Source organism: Chiloscyllium punctatum, chromosome 23 (genome assembly GCF_047496795.1).
Source record: "Chiloscyllium punctatum isolate Juve2018m chromosome 23, sChiPun1.3, whole genome shotgun sequence".
Taxonomy (NCBI): domain Eukaryota; kingdom Metazoa; phylum Chordata; class Chondrichthyes; order Orectolobiformes; family Hemiscylliidae; genus Chiloscyllium; species Chiloscyllium punctatum.
In genome coordinates, this window is record NC_092761.1 from 87,473,493 (window position 1) to 87,496,740 (window position 23,248).

Genomic DNA, 23,248 nt, shown 5'->3' on the forward strand with positions numbered 1-23,248 from the left:
CCCCCCATATGGGGCCTCAACTTTGTAAACCTGACTCCACTTAGCCTTGTCCTCACTGCTGAAGGGCTCCGGTCCATCCGGAGTTGCCTTCACTTGGAGTCAACATCCAAGTGAATCTCCTCTGCACCTTCTCTAAAGCAATCACATTCTTCTGGTAATGTAGTGACGAGAACTGTACAAGGTACTCCAGCTGCAGCCTAACTAAGGGTCTATTAGGATCCAAGAGAACTTCCTTTACATTATAATCAATATCTTGACCTTATCCATCTGCCCTGCTGCTTTCAAGTAAAGCAAACCAATGTGCCTCTAATCCAATATTTCCTAAGGTTTCCATTCATCATGTACACCCTTGACCTGATGGATGTGTTTTGGGGAGACTGCCACTTTTCATGATTAAAGTCAATTTGCCTGCACTCTACCCACCTGAGCAGCCCAGCTATAACAGTAGTTTGTAGTGAACTCTGAGGATCTCTCCACATACCAATTTTCATGTCATTTGCATACTTACTGATCAGACCTCAAACCTCTTACATTCATGTTTAAATCATTAATATACACCACAAACAGCAAAGGACCCAGGACTAAACCCAATGGTACACCATTCTCACAGGCTAACATTCACAAAAACAACCTCTGCCATTCATTCCAATTTTGGATTCAATCTGCATAATTGCCCTCAGTCCAATGGGTCTTCATCTTCTTGATCAGTCTCTGACATTTTGTCAAAAGCCTCACTGAATATCTGTAGACTGCATCAATTGCACTACCCTCATCCAAACACTTTGTCACTTACTCAACAAAAGAACCAAACCTGTCAGACATTACTCCCCCTTGACAAAACCAAGTTGACCATCCTTGATCGATCCTTCGCTCTCCAAGTGGAATTTAATTCCGTCCCTTTTATTTTAAAGAAACAAAATATTTCCCTCTCCCTGATATTTGACTCACTATTCCAATAGTGATCTAACCAATGCCCTGTACAGCCGCAACATAACCTCCCAAATCCCTCCAAACCTTGTTAAATAAAGATACCACATTAGCTGTCTTCCAAACGACTAGCATCTCACCTATGGCCAGAGTGTATTGAAAAATTATTGACAGAATCCCAGCAATTTCCTCCCTTGCTTAACACAATAGCTGGGATGCACTTGGTCATTTATTCAATTTTTGGTTTTCTAAAACTGCTAGTAACTCTTTCCTTTCAATTTTACTTTGTTCAAATACATCACAGTTCCTCTTCCACAATTTCTATACCCTCATCATTCTTTTATGAATATAGATAGAAAGCATCCCTTTGAAACCACACTTACATCTTGCAGCTCCACTCTTTCCCCGGTCATCCTGTTGGCCCAAACATGCTTATAAATGCCTCTGGATTTTGCTTTATTTCACCCACTAGCGTTTTTTCATGGGTTCTCTTCACTCAATTTTAAGAAACTTCTGCACTTTCAACACACAGAGGATTTCCAGTGTTATAATTCCTCAGTATCTATCAGCTTCACTTTTTCTCCTTATCCAATCCCATACATTCCTCTAAATCCACGTTCTCTGGACAGTTATGCTGAACATATGCAATCAAGGGTTCTGTTGCATTTCTTCTTTGAGCAGAACGATTCAACTGGTAAGCGTACAAATTGGTGTGGATCTGCAAGTTGCAGACCTGGAGAGCTATGATGTTTTGTCAATTTTAAATTGATGAATAGGAATTTTGCAGTACACTTCACTGCCTCAGGCCTTTGTCCATGCATGTGATAAAGTGGGGGGGGTGATTTAGAAAGGAAAGAGACAAGAAAGAAAAGTAAGTCAGTGTCTCGCTCCTTATCATAGTCCAAAGATTTATTGTAAAATACATAAGTAGCCAATGTTGTATAAGATAATAGTTCTACAAAGTGTTAATGCTAGAGACTGCATTAAGCTCCACCCTACCTGATTATGTTGTACAGGCTTGAATGGAAAAAAGGGCAAAATATTTTAGGATCAAGGTGTACAGACTGATATCCACAGTTCTCCTTAGTTTTATTAACCATATCTAACAAATTAATATACCTTGCACCCAACTGCAATCATGCAATAAACTATATCTTAAGACAACAGCTTCTTGTTAAAAGTCAAGGGGTTAATCCTGGATCAATATAAACCAATTAGGCCCTTCAACAAGAAAGAAAACTGAAGCAAGGTAAATGGCAAGATCCTGCCAAGGATTAAGAAGTTTGGACCCAGATTTAGTAAACGGAGATCAAGGTCAGTCAATCTAACAGTCTTTTGTTTTGGACAGGGACGTACAAAGTAACCTCCACCCTTTACAGCATTTATTTTTAAATTTAAGCCAGACATCTGAAGGTGCATCAGGATGCACCAAACCCAAGAGAGCAGAGAAATCAAAGGTTATTGTCAGAGGAACAAAATTGCATTCCAGTTCAAAAAAAAAGAGATGGATTGTATGATGTATCTGACTTAAGTCAAAGCTCTAGGTACACCAAGGATTTCTGCACTGGCACATGATCAACTCAGCTGTACATTCTTATAAATCATTGACCATTGTGTTGTCTCTCTGTCAGTATATCGTTAACAGTCATGCTCATGACAACATCATTAACCCAGTATGTGATCCTATGGTATAAAGATCACATACTCCATCTTACCTCGGATCACTTGAAGCATAACACTCCTCTGGAAACCATGGTAAAGTAGTAGCTTATATTAGTCCATACATTTAAGTACCTGAGGAATATAATCTTTGAACACAAGTTAGTTGCAATTAATGTCTGATGGATCCTTCATTTCCATGATATTCACACTCAGTTTGTTTCATTATAAATGGTAACATATCCATTGCCACATGACATAAAGGCACGCCACTTGGAGGCAAACTAACACCATTGCCCAAGGACCGTGCAACTGTACTTAATCAGATAACTGTATTCAAGATATATAAACCAGCCACTTGATGAAACTGATGTTACACAGTATAGTGGCAGCTACTGGAGTCAACATAAAATAGTAACTAGAGCGCTAGCTAATCCAAAGGCACCATATTTAGTTCTAAGCATAGCGCCTTGCCTTAGGGAAATAGGGCACAAACAATTGATTGCCTGGATTCTGCATGTACTTAATAGAATCCAGATCGTGTGGAAGCAGGAAAGTCGGCCCGAATGCACATTGACCCTATCCCTATAATCCTGCATTTCCCTGCATTGACTTGAACCCGGGATCCCTGGTACTGAGAGGCAACAGTGCTAACCACGGAGTCAATGCTAGGCACTGCAGCCAAATAATGTATCCATCCCCAGATGTGAATAGATCATCTTTCTGAAAGAATCATTCAGATATTAAACCACACCCTACAGAATAAAATTTCATCTTATTAAACTCTATCAATCTGAAGATTGGAAAAACCTAGTCAGCTAATGCCATAGCAAAAAAGATGGTCAGAATCTGATCAGAGAATCAGGCACACTGACAGGTGACCATACTGCTCATCGAGATTTCTTATTAATCCTGCTCCTTTGCTTTTTCCCTACAGTCCGACAAGTTCCTATATTCCTCCAGATAAGCTGCATAATTTTGTATTTCTAATGTATCTGCAATTATAATTGTTTTCAAACTAAGACCATTTCCCTCAGTACTCAACTTCTAACCCACTCACAGCAGACTTGCTGATCACCACATCTGGCTCTCTTCCCAATTTTCAATGGGTTAAAGGATCTTTTTCTCTTCTTTAAAGACTGCTTATTCATTTATGAATATGCTACCACAGAAAATACTAAGGCCAAAACTTTATAAGGTTCCGAGGAGTTGGATAAAGCACTTAGGGATAATGGGATCAAAGGATATGGGGAAAATGCAGGAACAGACTATTGACTTGGATGATTAGCCATGATCATAATGAAAGGCAAAGAACTCAAAAGACTGTATCGCCTACTCACACTCCTATTTTCTAAGTTTGTGTATTTTGCAGATCGCAAATAACCTTCCATCCCCCGTTGATGAAATCACCAATAGTCCAGTAACATCCTTTAATCTTGCACCATCAAGAAAATTGGTGCACATACTCTGGCCTCCCTCAACACAGACCTCTATAAAACTCGAGTATGTGAAGGTCAAACTCCTCTCTCCTTTGCCTTGGCAAGATACTAGAAAAATGCTATTTAATGTAATCAGCATTCAAACTTGAATGTGAAGCAGGCACCAAGTTTTTCCTTGAAAAGTTTATTGATTTATTCATTCTCTCCACTCCAGGGCTAGCTGTTCCTACTTTCAAATATACACAATTAACACCTATCAACCTTTGAATCATCCATTATCTTTTAACTTTAACTTGTTGGCATTCTTTGTTCATAAATTTTAGTTGACATTAATATCCAATCAATTCCAGTCACTTCTGTTCTCCCATCTCTCTCCTGTTCTTCTTGGGCCCTCTAAATTTGCATTACTTTTGGTAAATAATTCTACAAAGTTTATAACTTTGCTCACAAACAGAAAACATCTTAGACACTCAGCTATGTTCAAAGAACTCAGTAAACAGCATCCAACTTGAAATCTCTCAAGACCTCAATATCATCCAACTCCTTATTTCATTTCTTTGTATCTTGCAATTCACTGGCTTTTAAAACCAAAGTTGGTTAGAGGCAAAAAAGACCCTACAGATGCTTGAATCCAAGGTAGACAAGCAGGAGGCTGGAAGAACACAGCAAGCCAGGCAGCTTCAGGACCTGGAGAAGTCGATGTTCGGATATCCTAGGGGTTACACCCGAAATGCCGACTTCTCCACCTCCTGATGCTGCCTGGCTTGCTGTGTTCTTCCAGCCTCCTGCCTGTCTACCTTTAAAACCAAAGTTGGTATCACCAATATTTAATTCTGAACTTGCTTTGTCTCCACTATTTTGGACCATTTATCTAATTGGAACAGCAAAAACAAAACACGATATCGCCAACAGAAAGAGAAATTCACAGGTGTTCAGTCACAGGATGCAGATGGTTTAGCAAGAAATATTCTTACCCTACTCCAGCAACACACTCCCATTCAAAAAGATCCAAACACTTGTGAATAATGATAGTCCCGCTGGTCAAACAGAATTAAAAATCCAAATCAACGCAATTAGGAAATTAACATACCATTTTATGAGGCACTTCCAACAATGCTGTCATAGAAAATGATAGAATTCTTTCATCCTAATCCCAACAATCTCAAAACAAGCATCCTTACCTGATCTCTTAGCAACTCCAGTTAAAAATCGCCCAGCAGCGAGGGTGCAAAGATAATCTATGCTCTTATTTCCTTTCCATTCCTAGAACTTTCAAACGGCACAATTAGATGTACAAATGTATACAAATTATGTTCACAAAATATTTTCCTCATATAAAGGAACAATGAAACCTATTTTTGAAATTATATATCAGAAACTGGACCAGGTATAACCCGAAGTTAAATAATCACAGTATTAACATACAAAGTCCTGCAGTTCACTGTATGAAATTTGTTTACACCAGTGGTCTGCAGTCTTTAATAAGAAATGAGAGACTTTAAAATTCAGACCTCTACAGTACTTAACATGAGGCTAGAGTTGGATTTTGAACCTGAACGGTCACAAGTTAAAAAAAAATACTTTTTATATACTAGCCTCGTGAAATGTGCCTGGAAGACTCAAGCCAATCCAGAGAGAATCTAGAGCAGAACTATCTATAATTTGATGCAATCTCAAAGAAAAAATGCTTTAAGAATCATAATAATGTAGTATTGGGTGCAAACACTTACATTAGGTTTTTGAGACAGCTAAAGAAAAATAAGGGCAGCTTTGCTGTGTCTTATCTGATAGTGCCAGTCTCACAGCAAGTTCCAGAAGTGGAAACACACCTAGTATAGATAATATTCATGTTGACAAACATAAAAATGATTCACAAATGTGTAATGCGTGAAATAAAAGGCAGTACTAGTGTTCGAAGTCCTAATAATGGTTTTATTTAATGTGAAGTATTTTTCATTCATTTACAATGGAATGCTGGTTCAACACGGGGCATAGTTCAGACTTTATATCCAATCAAGCTTCGTCGACCAATGACCTCGCCAATGTAAAACCACATCACAACTTCAGTGGCCACCAGTGTGTTCCTTAGGGCATCCTGCAAACAGAAGGCAAGATAAAATTGGAGGTAGTTATTAGGCTTTGCAGTTACAAACTCAAGCACAACATAAGGGAGCAGAAACTTGGGAGGTTTACAATTGGCAGGAAAGAATGAGTGCAACAAGACTTGACTTTGACAGTTAGTTTGAAGTGCATCTAATTCAAAAAAATAGCTCCATCAAATTTCTTGACATGATCCCCAAATGTATCCACATTTAAAAATTTATCCTGACTTTAAACAGGATTCTCATTTACTGCGACTTCCAACGCAAGATTGTCTGTAAAGATTTCAATGCCATTCTCAAACTTTGTGTTGCTCATTGTTAATGTCGCAATTCATATGTAAATTCTCTCTCCAGCTGGTCTTTCTCAGCAATGTGTGGATCCCAGAATCAGGGAAAACAGCTGTGTGTATTAAAAAAACTGAAAGCAAGATTCGCCTCCCTAGAAAATGTTTAATTGACTCAGATCTGAGTGGGGGCGGGGGGGCAAAAAAAGATGAGTTCTGACTACACCTCCCCAAGCTTCAATGAACTGCATGGCAAGGAAATTCAAAAACCCTAAAGTCAAAGGCTCCTATATTTGTCATCTTTCAATGGTCTTACACAAGAGGAGATCCAAATATCACTATTTATACAGTTCATTTAACCAGATCTCATTCTGGGACTGCAAAGTCAGGCAGCAGGAGCAGATGGCACAGTCTATTTGCATATGAATGAGAGAGACAACAATGAGAGACTAGAAACTCTGAAAAATATCATCTTCTCAAAGAAAAGGAATGTCACTGCAATTTTCTCAGGTTAATCTCAAGTTTGGGGAAAACTATTGACACCAGTCAGAATAACGATGAGAGTCAGGCAGCTTTAAGAATAAAGAAGCTTACATCACAATGTCTGAGCTTCAAGATTGCATTTCATAAACATTAGGGTTTCCATTTCCATTAGTTCCCTCAAAAGGTTTTGCTTACATCACAGATAAATAGAGAGGAACCTCAATTATCCGAAGGACACGGACAGGCAGTATTGCGATCAGTTAATCGAATTCTGGATAATCAAATGCCAGATAACAGTCATTGGGACACTGTGATCTTGCCGGATAATCAGAATCGAATGCTGGATAATCGAGGTTCCTCTGTATAACAGTGTTCCACTCATTCTGCCTGGAATACATCCATTTGACCAAAAACACAACTAGGAGGGAATTAATGAAATGCAACTAAATTAACAGCAAAGTTAATTAGTTGCTACATCCCTGTGTAGCAACTGGAAACCCAGATTACAAAGAACACAGTGAAGTGCAATCCTGTCGACTGCCTTAAAGGAGAAATATTCTAGAGACATCAGTAAGTCCAGTTTCTAGATGACAGCTTGAAGTGCCCGCAAAGCCTTCCTGATGATTTTGGTGGGGTTTAGGAAGGAAGAATGGAGCAGACCTTCTAACCCAGAGGGTCATACCCTTACTAGTACCACAGCAGAGACCATCTTTCTCAACATAATCCACGGAAATCATGCACCACAGCAAAATACAGCAGTAGCATATTATCTGGGCTAAGAAATGCAAGAAATTTAATGAGGAATTAGTCATAAAGATGCACATCATGGAAATAGACCCTTTGGTCCAACTCCTCCATGCGAATAGATATCCTAAATTAATCTAGTCCCATTTGCCAGAATTTGGCCTATATCCCTCTGAATCCTTCCTACGTACGCACCCATCCAGATGTCTTTTGTACCAGCCTCCACCACTTTCTCTGACAGTTCATTTCATACATGCACCACATTCCGCATGAAGTTGCCCCTTAGGTCCCTTTTAAATCTTTCCTCTCCCACCTTAAACCTATCCCTCTAGTTTTGGTCTTCATTATCCTGGAGTAAAGACCTTGGCTATTCACCCTATCCATGCCCCTCATGATTTTATAAACCTCTACGGTCACACCTCAACTTTCGTTGCTCCATGGAGGATAGTCACAACTTATTTAGCCTCTCCCTATAGCTTAAACAGTCCAACCCTGGCAACATCCTTGTAAATCTTTTCTGAACCCTTTCAAATTTCACAACATCCTTCCTATAGCAGGGAGACGAGAACTGAAATCAGTATTCTTAAAGAGATCTCACTAATGTCCTGTACAGCCACAATATGACCTCCCAACTCCTATACTCAATCCGCTGACCAACAAAGGCAAGCACACCAAACACATTCTTCACTAGCCTGTCTACCTGAGACTCCAGTTTCAAGGAACTATGGACTTGCACGCCAAGGCCTCATTGTTCAACAACGCTTCCCAGAACCTTACCAATAAATTATAAGTCCTGCCTTGATTTGCCAATCCAAAATGCCTCACATTTGTCTAACAAACTCCATTGGCCACTCCTGGAGCCAACTGATCAAGGTCCCGTTGTTTTTCAGTAACCTACTACACTGTACACTACATCAATTTTAGTGTTATCTGCAAACTTAGTAACCATACCTCCCATATTCTCATCCAAATCATTTACAAAAATGACAATATGCAGTGAACATCGCACTGATCCTTGTGGCCACTTTCCTAAAACAAATTTTCGGATAAAGTGAACACAGCAGAAAAGTGATGCATGCAAATTTATTCCAGATAAAAAAAGTCAGGGAAATTAGAACTAATACTAAAACAGATCCCTATGGATAGTGGAAAATGTAAACAAAAGCTGCTGGAAATGCTCATCAGCATCTATTGATAGATAAAAAGTTATAAATTTAAAAGTAATATTAACTATTTCTCTCCACAGCTGAGTACACAAAGGGATAGACAGTAGATGCTGGTAAGATGTTTACTCTAGTCAAAGAATCTAGAACTGGGGACAAAATTTCAAAGGAAAATGTTATTTAGGACGGAGATCAGGAGTAATCCTTTTACTCAGCTGCAAATATTGCGATTTCTCTACCCCAGAGGACTGTGGAAACATAGTCACAATGTTTAAAGTAGAGAGTCTGGTAGATTTCTGATTACCGATGGCATAAACGCTTGTGGGGATAGTGTGGGTAAAAGGCATTAAGAGAGTTTGATCAGTCAAATTACATTAAATAATGAAGGCTCAATCGCCTGGTTGGCCTACATCTGCTCCTATGTTGCTATTCTTGTTTTTAAGAACAGGGTTGATATTTATTTTTATGCTAAGTTTCCATCTGCACTTCAAGAGGAAAAATATTCAGAGAAAACATGTTACTCCCTTTGTCTCATGCCTTGAGGCAAGAGGAGAGAAAGAATGGAGCAAACTTTATTCTTTCATAACATGTGGACACTGGCAAGGCCAATATTGGTTGCCTTTGAACTAAGTTATTTCAGAGAGCAGTCACATGTAAGCCAGACTGAATAGGATGGCAGATGTCCTTCCCTGAAGGACATTAGTGAACAAGATGCCTTTCTTTTTAAATAATTTTTTAACACTAGCTTCATTATCAGATTTTTAAAGATTAATTGAATTTAAATTCCACAGGTGGTCAGAGTAGGATTTGAACTCTGGTCTCCTAATGCACCTTCTAGGCAACACTCCCTCTTAGCTCCACAACATTCTGCAATTGGCATTGGCCCTCCAATCAGGCCATTGACTTTACTTCCAAAAATCACTGCAACACACAGCCGCAAAGAACATTCAGGGCATACTGATAGCGGGTCTCCGGACGACCAATCCAGTAACATTATCACTACTCTACCATTGCCCTTACTGCCTGTGGCTTCTGGCTGAGAAATAATTCAGTGGTTCTCAGCAGAATAAATAGATTAATTCTACTTGGGCAGTTGACAACCAAATGGCCAGGCAAAAGGCAAAAGTCAGTTTTACATTCATGCAACTTACTGAAGATTGAAAAGCTTCAAATCAATTTTAAGAGCAACAATTATTGACTTGGAATCTCAAGATGGTTTTACTGCATAGCATTAGAAACCAATGATTTAAGAGGTTACAAGATAATGGACTGTTGGATATTAGATATATTTTCTGAACTAATATTGAATAAGCCAACCAGATAAGGAAAAGATGACTTCACTGCAACAAATGCATGCTTTCCTTATTAAGTACACAAACTGGACACAAACAAAATGAAAATCTAAATCTCCAGTTAAGTTCACTCTTGGCCCACGTATTTCCCAAATTTTCCGAATGTCTTACCTTTACAGTTACATGTTTGTAAGCCCCCGCCTTAAATGATGCGATTAAACCCTTCAAGCTTTCAACAGCCACTGGGATTTCTTTAGGCGTTGGAGGAGTCAGTTCCACGCGGGCATATTTCCAGAAGGTAGCTAGACGAGGCTTAGAGTAATTAGCAGCAGCTGGGGTGGGGTGGGGGAAGAAAAAGAGAAGTGCATGTACAACATCACTGATCGGATAAAATAAGAGAATATACACCCAGAATATAAATGGAAATGGCAAAAAGCTACAAATACTGAAATAAACACCAGACATGACATAAAGGCCAGAAAACACTCAGTCGGTCAGAGAGCATTTGCGGAGAGGGTGAATATTCAAAGTGGATGACCTTCTAGATCTGAGGAAGAATCCTGACCTGAAAATGTTCACTCTCCAGTCACTGCCACTGAGAGGGATTGGGGTGGGGTGGGGTGGGGTGGGGGGGGAGGTGGGGTCGGGGGGGGGGGAGGGGGGGAGGGGGGAGGAGGGGGGTCGGGGGGGGGGAAGTGAGGGGGGAGAGAGGGAAAGTGAGGGGGAGGGAGGGAAAGTGAGGGGGGGGGAGGGAAAGTGAGGGGGGGGGAGGAGGGAAAGTGAGGGGGGGGGGGAGGGAGGGAAAGTGAGGGGGGGGGGAGGGAGGGAAAGTGAGGGGGGGGGGAGGGAGGGAAAGTGGGGGGGGGGGAGGGAGGGAAAGTGAGGGGGGGGAGGGAGGGAAAGAGAGGGAGGGGGAGACAGTGATGATGGGGAGAGGAGACAGTGTGCCCCTTTTGCTGTGATCATAATTCCAGCTCCGGGGGGTGGGGGGAGGGAGAAGAGAGGGACGGGACGCGCGGGTAGTTACCGAGGGCGACTTTCGGGCCCCGGGTCACCAGGTTCTGCACTAGCCGCCGAGCCGCGTCCGCCATCTTCCCAATGTCACCGTCCGGACAACCACCAGGACCCCGGCTGCAGCAGCCCAGCTCACTGCCTGACTCCACAATATCCACCCGGGGTCCTCCAAGCATTACTGAGCAGGCAGCTTTATAGACACCTATCCCATTTAGCACTGTTCAACTTCCTACTCAATACAGTACAACTCCCAGTGAACATAATTAAACAGATAAATGTCACTTTAAATATTACTTTAAACACGATTCAACACTTTAAAACTTCAGTATAACTAAAATAAATTAAAATTCCTTTACAACTTTAAATAAAATGAGTTAAATGACATTAAGGAGATGTTTAAGTAAATTTAAATAAATTTAAATGCAATTCTAAATATTTTAATCCTAATCTGTTTTAAATTCAATTCAATGTGATATCAAGAAACAGGCGGAGGTACTGGATATTGCAAAGGCAATGGGTCCTGACAATATTCCAGCAATAGCACTGAAGACATCTACTCCAGAGTTTGTCACATTGCTGGCCAAACAGTTCCAGTACAGCTACAAGACTGGTATTTAGCTAACAATGTAGGTATATTTATACAAATAAAATGGACAAATCCAACACACGATTACTGCCCCATCAGCCCACTCTAAATCATCAGTAAAGTGATGGGTGGAAGGTGTCATCAACAGTACTTATTTAGCAATAATCTTCTCACACATGCCCAATTTGAATTCTGCCAGAGCCGCTCAGCTCCTGATATCATTCCAGCCTTGGTTCAAACATGGACAAAAGAGCTAAATTCCAGAGGTGAGATAAGAGTGACTGGCCTTGATATTAAGACTGTATTTGACTGCATGTGGCATCAATGAGTCCTAGCAAAACTAGAGACATAGCAGATTTGAAGGGCCGAATGGCTTATCGTGTTTCTACATTTCTGAAGTCAATAGGAATCAGGAGGAAACCTCTGCCAGTTGGAGTCATACATAACACATAAAAGATGGTTGTGTTGATTGGAGATCAGTTGTCTAAGACATCATTCCAGGAGTTCCTCTGGTTAGTGTCCTTGGATTCCTGTTGCTAGCTACTATTCACCCACTCTTGGTGGAAGAGTGTGCAAATCAGCAGAGGCCAAAGTTCAAGCCCCCCTGCTATACCACCGTGAAATCCTGCGCTGATGTCAAACCACTGGCAGGAGTCCCTCACTGGCTGCCAAGTTGTTAAGGTATAGGATTGAATTAACTTGGGGTTGCATAATCAGGCTGTCAAGCATCTTATAAATTAAGACACATCTAATGCGTCTTTTAATCTGAAATGTGCAGCTGAAGGCACATGTCCAGGATTAGATTTTCTGGGATTGAATATTACATATGTACAGTTAGAAGGATGAGGGGAGGTACAAATTGGGCAAGACATAAGCATGGGCTTATGCCTGAAGCATTGATTTTCCTGCTCCTCGGATGCTGCCTGACCTGCTGTGCTTTTCCAGCACCATTTTAATCTTGACTCTAATTTCCAGCATCTGCAGTCCTCGTTTTCGCCTAAGATATAAGCATGGACCCAGTTGAATCAAATATATACATTTTATATTGCAAATGTTTTTAGCTTCACATGAAGGAAGATCACTGGGAAAGATATTCGACAGATATCAACACAAACTGATCCACATTTCACGAGGTGAAGGTAGAATCTACATTTATGCAGCAATTCTTATCACCTCTGAGAATCCTGCAGAGCTTGGCAAACGACAAATTATTGACTGAAGTGCAAGTTCACGTTTTCAGGGAAGATGGGGAGGAAATTGAAATAACAGTGTTCCCCATGCTGTGTGTTCTATATTATTGGTACCACAGAAATAAACTGCTTGATTGACATTTCAATACCAGATAAATCCTGCCTCTTTCATGAATCATGCCATGAAATCTTTAAATGTTCACCTGAAATAATGCACCTCTGACAGTGTAGCACCTCCTCAGTACTGCATCAATATGTCAGTCTACATTAAATCTGCAGAGTCGAAACTACACCAAATGCAGGGTGAATAGTCACCCCTCCTTATACTGGGACAGAGGAATGTATGAATCCCACAAGGAATCAGGATTTGAAGCACTACCTTTTTCTTTCCTATATCCAATCCATAGGGATAAAAATGCACAGTAGCCATTTTAATATTATTTCTATCTTTAACATATTTATTTTCTATGTAAAAAGATTATTACAAGGTTAGTAATAACTAATGCATTGTGCACTGTTTCAGAACAGTGTCGGTAAAACAAATATTTTCTTCTCATAAACCAGTGAATTGATCATTTAATCATGGAAAACTATATTTTGAATAATCATGCAAGGCACCAAAGCAGGTGATTCAATAGATAAGAGAAGATGGTTATGCTAAGAGTCTGGTGGACAAACACAGCTCAGAGAAATGCTGCACGATCCGTAGTTCCAAATACACATTCAGGATGAGTTTACAACATGGCACTAGTTAAAACACACTCCAGCACTGCCTTCTGTAGAGGTTAGGATTTGCCATTTTGAATGGAAATTACCCATTTTTTTAGGTGTAGAGCTATGGGTCAATCTAAGAAACACATCAGATCTTTGAACTTAACACTATTTATTTATTCTTTACTTTAATTCAGTTTAACAAACATCAAAGCCTAGATTGATTATCTGTGCTTCAGGGGTGTTCTTGTACCAGATTGTTAAATAGATGAAACATTAGAAATCAAGATGGAATGTTAATTGTCTTTGGAAACTTGGGTTCCATTTGTTTTCTTGGCCTTGTGCACCTGGAGAAAGAATCCTTTTTTACACACATATCATTGATCATCCAACCACGACCCATTGCAGAATAAGTAAATAACTATTAAAACTACAGCAAAAACTGCTTTCGGTTAAAGCCTTCTCTTTTGCAGGTCCAGACAAATGTCAGAACTATCTTCAGATACAATTGTGTCATGCTTTGCCAGCTCATTAAGTACAAGGGATAAATTCAGTGCCAAACAAAGCGCATCACAGTTGATTAGGATTAAAAAATGAGAGAATGCTTGGAAGGAAATCTTGTTACTTAACAGTCATAAAGCTGACATTTGGGGGGGCAGTGTCTTGGAAAGACAAGATTTTTATATATAGCGAACAACTTCAGGTCATTTACTAGAATGCAAGTGATCTCAAGTTGGCTTGCATTCACTTTTTGGGAGAATTCTTTGTGCCTCTTCATGCTACAACATGTAGCAACACAATTTGGCAGAATTTCATCTATTGATAACAACCTCTTAAATGTAAAATTACAGAATATTCTGTGTAGAACCTGTTTTCATTGAAACTTTGCCCATTTAATTTCCCACTTGTACCATTTGGGTATTCCCACACTCTGCCAGAGTAACTTGCAAGCAAGGAATTCCAAACAATTTCTCTCTCTGTTCTCAGTCAGGAGGACTTGGCACAGCAGTGGATATAGTGCTTGGATTACACAGGACATGTCCAAAGTATCATAAAGTTCAAGAGTAGCTTCAGAAAAAGAAAATTACAGTAAAGTGAAGCAACAACAGAGTCCACATGCTGCTTCACTGCAAGTTTACACCAGCTTAAAGAAGTTGAGGGCCATCACTCCCTATTTATTAACACATATCCACGTTTTATACAACAAACCCCTTGAGGAATGTTCAAGTAAAAAAAAATGCACCACTTAGGACACCTCAATGGCTGTGAATAGTCTAGAAATAAAATTTTGATTTTATTAAATAGGCAATTGTCCAATGCACCTCTCCCAGTTTTAATCCAACAGAAATGAGATTGGGGAAGAGAAGCACAAACATGTACTTAATCCAACATTTTAAACAAGCGACCACAGATAAATTGGCACCCCAGCCCTTCAAGCCCACAAGTACAGAGTGAACTGACTTCAAGCTTGGTGTATAGGGGTATAAGTTGTGAGGGTGGGGTATTGGGACATTAAGTTGGTTACACTATTCCCACTTTTATGGAAAGGGGGCAGAGATTAAAGAAACAAATATACAAAAAAGCTTCCTATTAACTTTAAGACATTTGTGATTGCCTAATGCTGCAGGGCTGAAGTCACCTGTTATTGATTAAACTACACTAGGGAAAGTACAGGGATCCTTTTGTCATAAATCTAGTTTCTCACACTAGTCAATAATATGTTTGACCGTTTTTCAGCTGCAGCATGCCCATGTGTCTTGAAATCTGATCACCTTTGCATAAAGTTAATTCTTCACTTTGCAAAAATCTTTTGCGTGTTCTTCCTCAAGATCAACAACTGTAGTATCAACAGTGTGCTTAACACAAAATAACAATGAAATGTAAAGCAACAAGTGCAGTAATAAATAACTAGCTATATTAACAGTTTTACTTGCTTGAAGGTTGAGGAACTGTTGAAAAAGTTTGAAGTGCTCCACATTGTATCTAGCTACTCAAAAGACTGTTTTAAAGAAAATCTAATAAATAATGGGTGGGTTCCTGGTGAACCTAAAGCTTGTTAATGAAGATATGTCAAAAGAATAAAACCTAGCACAGCATGTAAGTAGGTCATTGTCCATCCAATGTCATACTCCCCCAGGAAATCAGATGTGGCAAGAGACACACCATGTTTCAAATGCTTGAAGCTCTCTCATCCATGGTAGGTTTCAACAATCTAATTGTGGAATGGTTTCCCCAATGGAAGAGGAACACTGTGTACAGATGTTACGATAGAGAGGACACAACAGCTGCAGCGTACCTTCACAGCTGTTAATTTCAATACCAGCAAAGGCAATGCCATGCTCTTCCTCAATGTGACTAGTGAAGGGGGTGAATGGTGCTTGGGGTGAGGAGGAGAAGAATCAGTAAAGAAGCACAAAGAAAACCAGCTTTTCTTTTATATAAAAAGAGATAATATTGATCTCCTTTGTATTTTTAATCTTGAATATTTTTTAAATGTACACTGGCTTCAATTTATGAATTCTAAGTACAGAAGCAAAATATAAACATCTCCTTGCATGCATCCCAACATGTGCAAAGGAACCAAGACTGGTTTCAAGATTTACTGAGGTGCTGAATCAATAGCTTTTTCTCTTTTGAATAACGAAGGTGGTGCCCAGCAGACTCCTGCACACAGCCTGTCCTGTCAGCCTTTATGGGAGAGATAGGATAGCAAAACCTAGACACCAATGTAGCTAAGTAATTTGAAGTCACACTTTGGAGCTTTAATTCCCTCATTCAGCATCATGTCAAGGCTATAGGGGTGCCAGACTTGCTGGACAGCCAGGATGGTTAACAAAGAGGAGAGGTGAAAATATGTTTAGCTGAAATTCCATGAATTTCAGACCTTCAAAACAAGTAACTTCTTATAATTTGTGAATAAACTTCCTTTAAAACATTCTTTACAAGTGTTCAAGTCTTGCAGTTCCAAACAAGGAGAAATCAAACATTTCCAGTACAAGTCAAGGAGGTCAATGCAATGTTCTTGGATCATATTAAAAAAATGTTTAACATCCACTGTCACAGTGTGATACCATGGAGGTACACAGCACAAAGCTTTAAATGGTAGATGGAAAAGGGTTTCATGTCTAGTTAGCTTGTTGATTAAGTTGTCAGTACTAATTTCAACTGCATTGCTTCAATATTACAGCAGTGCTGTTCCAGTTGGGAAAGAATAAAATGTGATTGTTCACTTTGACAAGATAGTAAAGGTAATCTCTTAGTCCACCATTTAGTTCCTCTGCAGCTGAAAAGAGCAGCAAATTAAACAATTAATTTCTATTCCTCTTCCATTTCCACCAATTAGCATCTTTCTGCAAATATCTGTAGAAAAACAGGAGACAAAGCTTTTTGATCGACACAAAGGAAGGGCTGAAGGAAAGTTCCCAATAACGTTCCTTAAATGGTTCAGAGATTTGGAGAGTCCTGCGTTCCAAGTAAATGGGACCAGAGGCCAATCGTCAAGGCACTGGATTTAAAGGTGCCAACACAAGAGTGTACAAGAAATTGACACTTTCCAAAGGAAACAAACTTAAAGTTAATGCAAATGGCCTCACTTGAAAGTTCAAATAACAAGATAGGGTCCAAGGTTTTTGAAACCTGCCAGAAATCAGAAACATTACTCTGCCTCAAACTGCACTGGACACCAGTCAAGTACCAGTTATTCAAAAACTTATTTTATTAAAAGAAATGTTTTGTTGCAAGTGCTACTATTTGATGGCACTCTCATCAAGTTAAAAAACTACAGCACATTTCGGAAGACAGAAGAACACTGAATACATGAAATGCCTATTACCATTCCTTTAGATTCACTGCTCATGGAATATCCCCTGAGTCACTGCCACCTGAAAAATAAAGCAACAGCTTATCCTCACAGTTTTAAAATACTTTCTAATTGCTACCATTTACTAGTTTCCATCAACTTAAGTATTGCTGAAAAGAAAGATACTTTGTTAAAGCTTTCACCTTGCACTCATCAGGACAATTGGCAAGAAATACCAAAGGAAAGGGAAAACAACATTTATATTGTGTGGGAGAAAGGTGCTGATTGGTCAGCACGTAGACTCTGATTGGTTTAGGCATTACCATGGGGAATATACCATTTAATGATGACTGACACTTCTTTACCAACTAAAGCTTTACTTAAATTTTAAACAAGGCAGGTTGACTCTGATTGGTCAAGGCATTGCCCTGAGAAATGAACCAGAGAATGGCAGTCATGTATTTTGTTGCTCTAAAACAGAAGCAGTGTGGGTTGCTGTTCTCTTCATCGATAAAGAACAGAGCTAGTTGGGCTCGCAGTACAGCAATACAGTATATACTGGAATCTGCAGCTGGTAATGCAGAGGAGCCTGTCCTTTGTAGACTGAAAGAAGGTGCACAAACCACACACTAAACCTGTTTCAATACAACAAAGTAAGTGACAGTCATTCTCTGGTTCCTTTCTTAAGTCAATCAGAATCCACCTGCCTTGTTTAAAACAAAGCACAATAATTAAATGTCAATCATTAACTGGTATATTCTTCACAGTCAACACCACAACAAATTAGAACTCATTTTCCAACTAATCATTCTGATTATACTGTTGTTTTCCCTTTACTTTGGAATTTCTTCTGAATTGTCTTGATGAGTACAAGAGAAAAGCTTTGACAAATGTGTCCCCTTAAAGTAATACTCAAGTTTTTAATTGTCAAATGACTACTGATTTCCATAAACCTGGGTGTCCTTATCCCTGACATCATATTTTACATCACGCCTGTACAAGTATTGTTTGATCACCCCAGTTCAAACCTACACAATGCTTAATCTGATATCTATTCTCAGCTGCATTAGGAAAAACAGGCTGCCAGTGAACCTAAGATTCAGAAATACAGGCAAGTATTGACTGATACTGACCTAAAAGATTGTACTATCTTGGAGGAGAAAGATAGAGAAAAAGAAACAAAGATCTTCAAAAATCATACTGTTGCACATGGACAGTGCTTTCTATAAGACTGTTGAAATTCTGTTATAGACACACAGTAAGCCTTTGCTTTTTGTTGTGCAGTCTTTGGGAATTCAAGAAAAAAAATCTACAATACTCCTTGTAAGGCAAAAATAGCCAACATAAATTGTTTAGAGTCTTCTGTTTCAGCACATTAGATATCTAATCAGATATCCAAGATTCTAGGGGTTGTATAAAAATCACTGACTTGTGAGAGGCTAAAGCACAGCTTTTGGTGCTGTTGCTGTTGCTAAGAATGCTACTCTGTATCCTGTACATCTGTTTCTGGACTTACATACCAGCTCTATCGTTGTTATGTAAAACAAAAAGTAAAATCTCTCCTCTAATGTTCTGGTTTCCTTGATGTCACTAACAGACAATGGGAGAAGGGATCTTGGCTCCCAAGGGTGTGGCAATACTTGCAGATGTATTGGAAAATATCAACATTTGCAGGTCTCCCTGTCACAACTGGCGTTGTGAATAGCACCTATAGAAATCTTAATGGACCAGACATTTCAGAAGCTTCACTATGCACGCTTCTGGCATGCAAGATTCAATACAGAATTAGTGACACAACAGAAGTTACCATTTTTCTGTTTAGTACTCATTGCCGAGTAGTGTCATTGCAATAACACAATGGTTCTGGTCTTGGTGCATGCATAATGATTACAGGGACTTTGCGCACCAACACATCTGCGTCTCAGATCAGCAACACATTAGCTGTTTCCAATTTCACACAGAACCTTTCAAGTCATTTTAGCCAGATAGCTGAATTAGCAAATAGTGCCCAGTCAGTGCCTTTAAAAGGTGGTTCTGAGAGTTTTACAATGAAAACCCCAGCTTTGGGAATTATGCTGTGCTACAGTAGTGTACCAAATTTCTTTATCTGCCATTTAGGTGAAGTTTTTAAGCCATTTAGAATAAGCACATTAAGGCATCCGCTAAAACAGCAGCAAAATGGAACTTTGTCCAAACAGGTGAAGTGCTTGCATCTTAATACAGCACAACACAATTTCAAAGCCACTAAACATTTACCAACTTTAAAATATGCAGTGGTTCATTGTGACTCCCTCACTCAGTAGACTTATTTTAACAGATCTTCTCAATTCAAACTGTCAATCAGCTACATAAGTAAGAATGTACTGAATTCAAGGTGCTAACGTTGGCAGCTGGCTGCTTAAGAGCAAAAATGGGACTGTGCTGGACCAACTTCCTGCACAGTTACAACAATAGCATTCCATTACTTTGTTCGATAATGAACAGGGATTGCAATGATGAATTAAGATATGCCATTAAGATAGAGTCCCTGCCATTAAGATAGTCTGCCACAGCAGGCACATATAGACAGCAGTGAATGTCCCATATATTCTCTGTTTGCTGTTTCTGGTTTTCACTCGTAGATCTGCCCATTTTGATCCTTCTGTCGTTTCCTTTCTGCCAACCACTGCTGAATTTTCTCTCGCATTTCTGAGTTTGCTTTGATCTGATCCATTGTGAGTGGACTACGATTGAATGGGTCGGTCTGGTCACTGAAGCAAAGCAGAACAGAAGTCGGAATTAGTGATGTGGGTGGATTTACAATACAAAGACAGTAAACAATGCCAATGATATTCACTGCCATCAGTGATATATAGGCAGCCCCTGGGTTGTGAACAAGTTCCATTCGAGTATTTTCATAAGATGATCTGTACGCAAGACTGAACAAAACAGCTGTTCATAAATACTAGCAAACATTCACGTGGCAGATCTTTAAAAGTAATACCTATACACTCCCATATGGGGTCTCATTCATAAGAGCGAGTGTTCGCCAGTCGAATGTACTTCAACTGCAGACTGTGAGTGCTGCAGTTTACTTTCTTCTTTGCACCCAAATGTCATACCTGAGGAGATGCCTAGCTATGGTTGACCGGTCAACTGTCACCCGGGAGGAGGGCAGTATAACCGGATCAGTCATCACTGTGCTCATTATTGGATCCAGGAATTCATCTGGTGCATCAACGAATGTTTCCTCTTCCTGCTGTTGCAGGTCTGCAAAAGACTGATTGGCAGAGCATCAGTGTTAGCCGCGGTCAAGAATGGCATCATAAACAGTAGGCAATAGTCATGCACTAAGGCACTGCTCAAAGATAACTTCATTTGGAGCTCCACACCTAGCGACATCGAGGAAAGACTTACCAAAGGTGTTGATGTCTATGGACTTTAAAGCCTCAAAAAATCCCAAATAGTGAAATCAAGCAGAAGTGGCTGTGACTTTGAAATACTATTAGCATGTGACACAGAGTGAGTGCATCTTAAACACCGCCTTAAACACAGCTTGTACTGCTTGTTTGACCCCTTGCACACAGTTATAAAGTACTGGTAAGTAAGATATTAATTTGTGGGGTGAAAATTTGAAGCTGAGTCCTGATGCAAGTATACCATGGTGGGGCTGGTAATACAGATTCTCATAGTAATGTCAATGAGGCCTGTAAAATGCTCTTTCATTCAGACATTGTGCCCTCTGTAAATTTCTGTGCCATTGTTACTCAGTGGCAGTAAAGTCAAGGAATTACCCATTACATACTGCTGGTATCCATTTACTAAAGCAGGAAGACCAGTGAAATTGAGGGTTTGGTTAAGAAAAAGAAGGAAGCACATGTCATATACAGACAGGAGAGATCAAGTGAATTCTTAGAAGAGCATAAAGGCAATAGGAGTATACTTAAGAGGGAAATCAGGAGGGCAGGAAAGGGACATGAAACAGCTTTGGCAAATAGGGTTAAGGAGAACCTAAAGGGTTTTTACAAATGCATTAAGGACAAAAGGATAACTAGGGAGAGAATAGGGCACCTCAAAGATCAGCAAGGCAGCCTTTGTGTGGAGCCGCAGGAGATGGGGGAGATACCAAACAAGTATTTTGCATTAGTGTTTACTATGGAGAAGGACATGGAAGATACAGAATGTGGATAAGTAGATGGTGACATCTTGAAAAAACGTCCAGATTACAGAGGAGGAAGCGCTGGATGTCTTGAAAGGCATAAAGGTGGATAAATCCCCAGGACCTGATCAGGTATTCTCTAGAACTCTGTGGAAAGCTAGGGAAGTGATTGCTGGGCCTCTTGCTGAGATATTTGTATCATCGATAGACAAGGGTGAGGTGCCGGAAGACTGGAGGTTGGCTAACGTGGTGCCACTGTTTAAAAAGGGTGGAAAGGACAAGCCAGGGAACTATAGACCAGTGAGCCTGACGTCGGTGGTGGGCAAGTTGTTGAAGGGAATCCTGAGGGACAGGATGTACATGTATTTGGAAAGGCAAGGACTGATTAGGGATAGTCAACATGGCCTTGTGCATGGGAAATCATGTCTATGTCACAGTTTATTTACATTGATTATTTCCCAACCACCAGCCTTTTCTCTCCTCTTCCTAACCAACTTCCCCATTACAGAAAATCAGCTCTCAGATTTTCTAATCAACCTGATCAGAGGTGTTTTTGCACACCTCTAGAGAAAGCAGAACCTGAACCCAGGTCTCTGGTCTCAGAGGCAGAGACATTACCACTGTGTCACAACAGCCCTAAAACGAGCCCTTAAATATTTTTAAATCTTCCTGTTCAGAGACGTTAGTACATACTTCAGGAACAGGCAGGACTTGAACCTGAATCTTCTGGCTCAGTGATAGGGACACCAACACTGTGTCACAAGAGTCTGAAAATCAGCCCTGAGATGTATGCATCCAATAGGCATCAGTTGTTTTCTGCTATTTCTGTCAGATATCCTGATTCATTCTTAAAGGGACATACCTTTACTTTATCAGCCAGTTCACTGAAAGCCATGATCATGTTGCCTGGTTTGTTGATCTTCTTCAGCACCCTCACAGTCTGTGCAAACAACATTGGGGAATAGGAACGCCCATCCTTTGGTACAGTGGCACAGAAACTCTCTTTCACTCTGATAGAAGAACATGAGGGAGGAGTTTAGAACGAGTAGCTAAGGCAGCCAATTATTTCTAAATATTTTACTTGGCTTCAATCCTAAATATCAAGGACACGGCGAGTAAATTTATTGTACTTGCAGTCTTGCCCAGTAAGTAAAAATAAAAATTTAGACATGGAATGTTATGGTACACAAGTGTGTGCATTTAAACAATGGCATTCCAAACGCAGAATCAAAATGGTGAAGGTAACAGCAAATACTCACATTGCTGAAGCCAATCTCAAAGACTCAATATTTCAAGGTGAATATGACTCTTCTTCAGCTCTGAGGAATCATTTTCAATTTGAAATTCAACACGGTTTCTCTCTCTACTACAAAATCTGCTCAGTATTCCAATGCCTTCTGTTTTTGTTTCAGATTTACAGCATCTAGAGTACTTTGTTTATATTTCAATATTATCGTTTAATGTTGCTTATTCTGCTCTGTTCTCACATATGTAACCAGCAAGTAAAAAGTATGAAACTTCGGAGACAATCAGTAGCCTGACTTTTAATTTCATCTATACATTCATTTCAAATGTACAGATATTCATATGAAAAGAAACTCTTGCTTATCCAACTTAAAGTAATCACTACTGCAATAATTTAAAAGCATGTTAAAATAGCATCCAGGTTAACCTAACAATTGAAAGGGAATATATGCAAAGAGACTGAAAGGATTTG

General features: G+C 39.7%; 2 protein-coding genes across 2 annotated transcripts in view; both read right to left on the reverse strand.

Annotated features, from left to right (window-relative positions):
• Positions 1 to 5,936: 5,936 nt before the first annotated feature.
• Positions 5,937 to 11,270, reverse strand: atp5l (ATP synthase, H+ transporting, mitochondrial F0 complex, subunit g). Its single transcript, XM_072593406.1, has 3 exons — positions 11,121 to 11,270; positions 10,265 to 10,425; positions 5,937 to 6,120 (listed from the first exon to the last, which is right to left on the reverse strand). The coding sequence occupies exons 1-3, from the start codon at positions 11,182 to 11,184 to the stop codon at positions 6,022 to 6,024; spliced, it is 324 nt and encodes a 107-aa protein (XP_072449507.1). The 5' UTR covers positions 11,185 to 11,270; the 3' UTR covers positions 5,937 to 6,021.
• Positions 11,271 to 16,021: 4,751 nt separating this feature from the next.
• ube4a (ubiquitination factor E4A (UFD2 homolog, yeast)) overlaps positions 16,022 to 23,248 on the reverse strand; it is a 57,351-nt gene continuing 50,124 nt past the window's right edge. The window contains exons 18-20 of the mRNA XM_072593407.1: positions 22,394 to 22,541; positions 20,495 to 20,652; positions 16,022 to 20,143 (exon numbers count right to left, since the gene is read on the reverse strand). Coding sequence (XP_072449508.1) covers positions 20,005 to 20,143; positions 20,495 to 20,652; positions 22,394 to 22,541 — 445 coding nt within the window. The 3' untranslated portion in view covers positions 16,022 to 20,004. The remainder of the gene's footprint in view (positions 20,144 to 20,494; positions 20,653 to 22,393; positions 22,542 to 23,248) is intronic.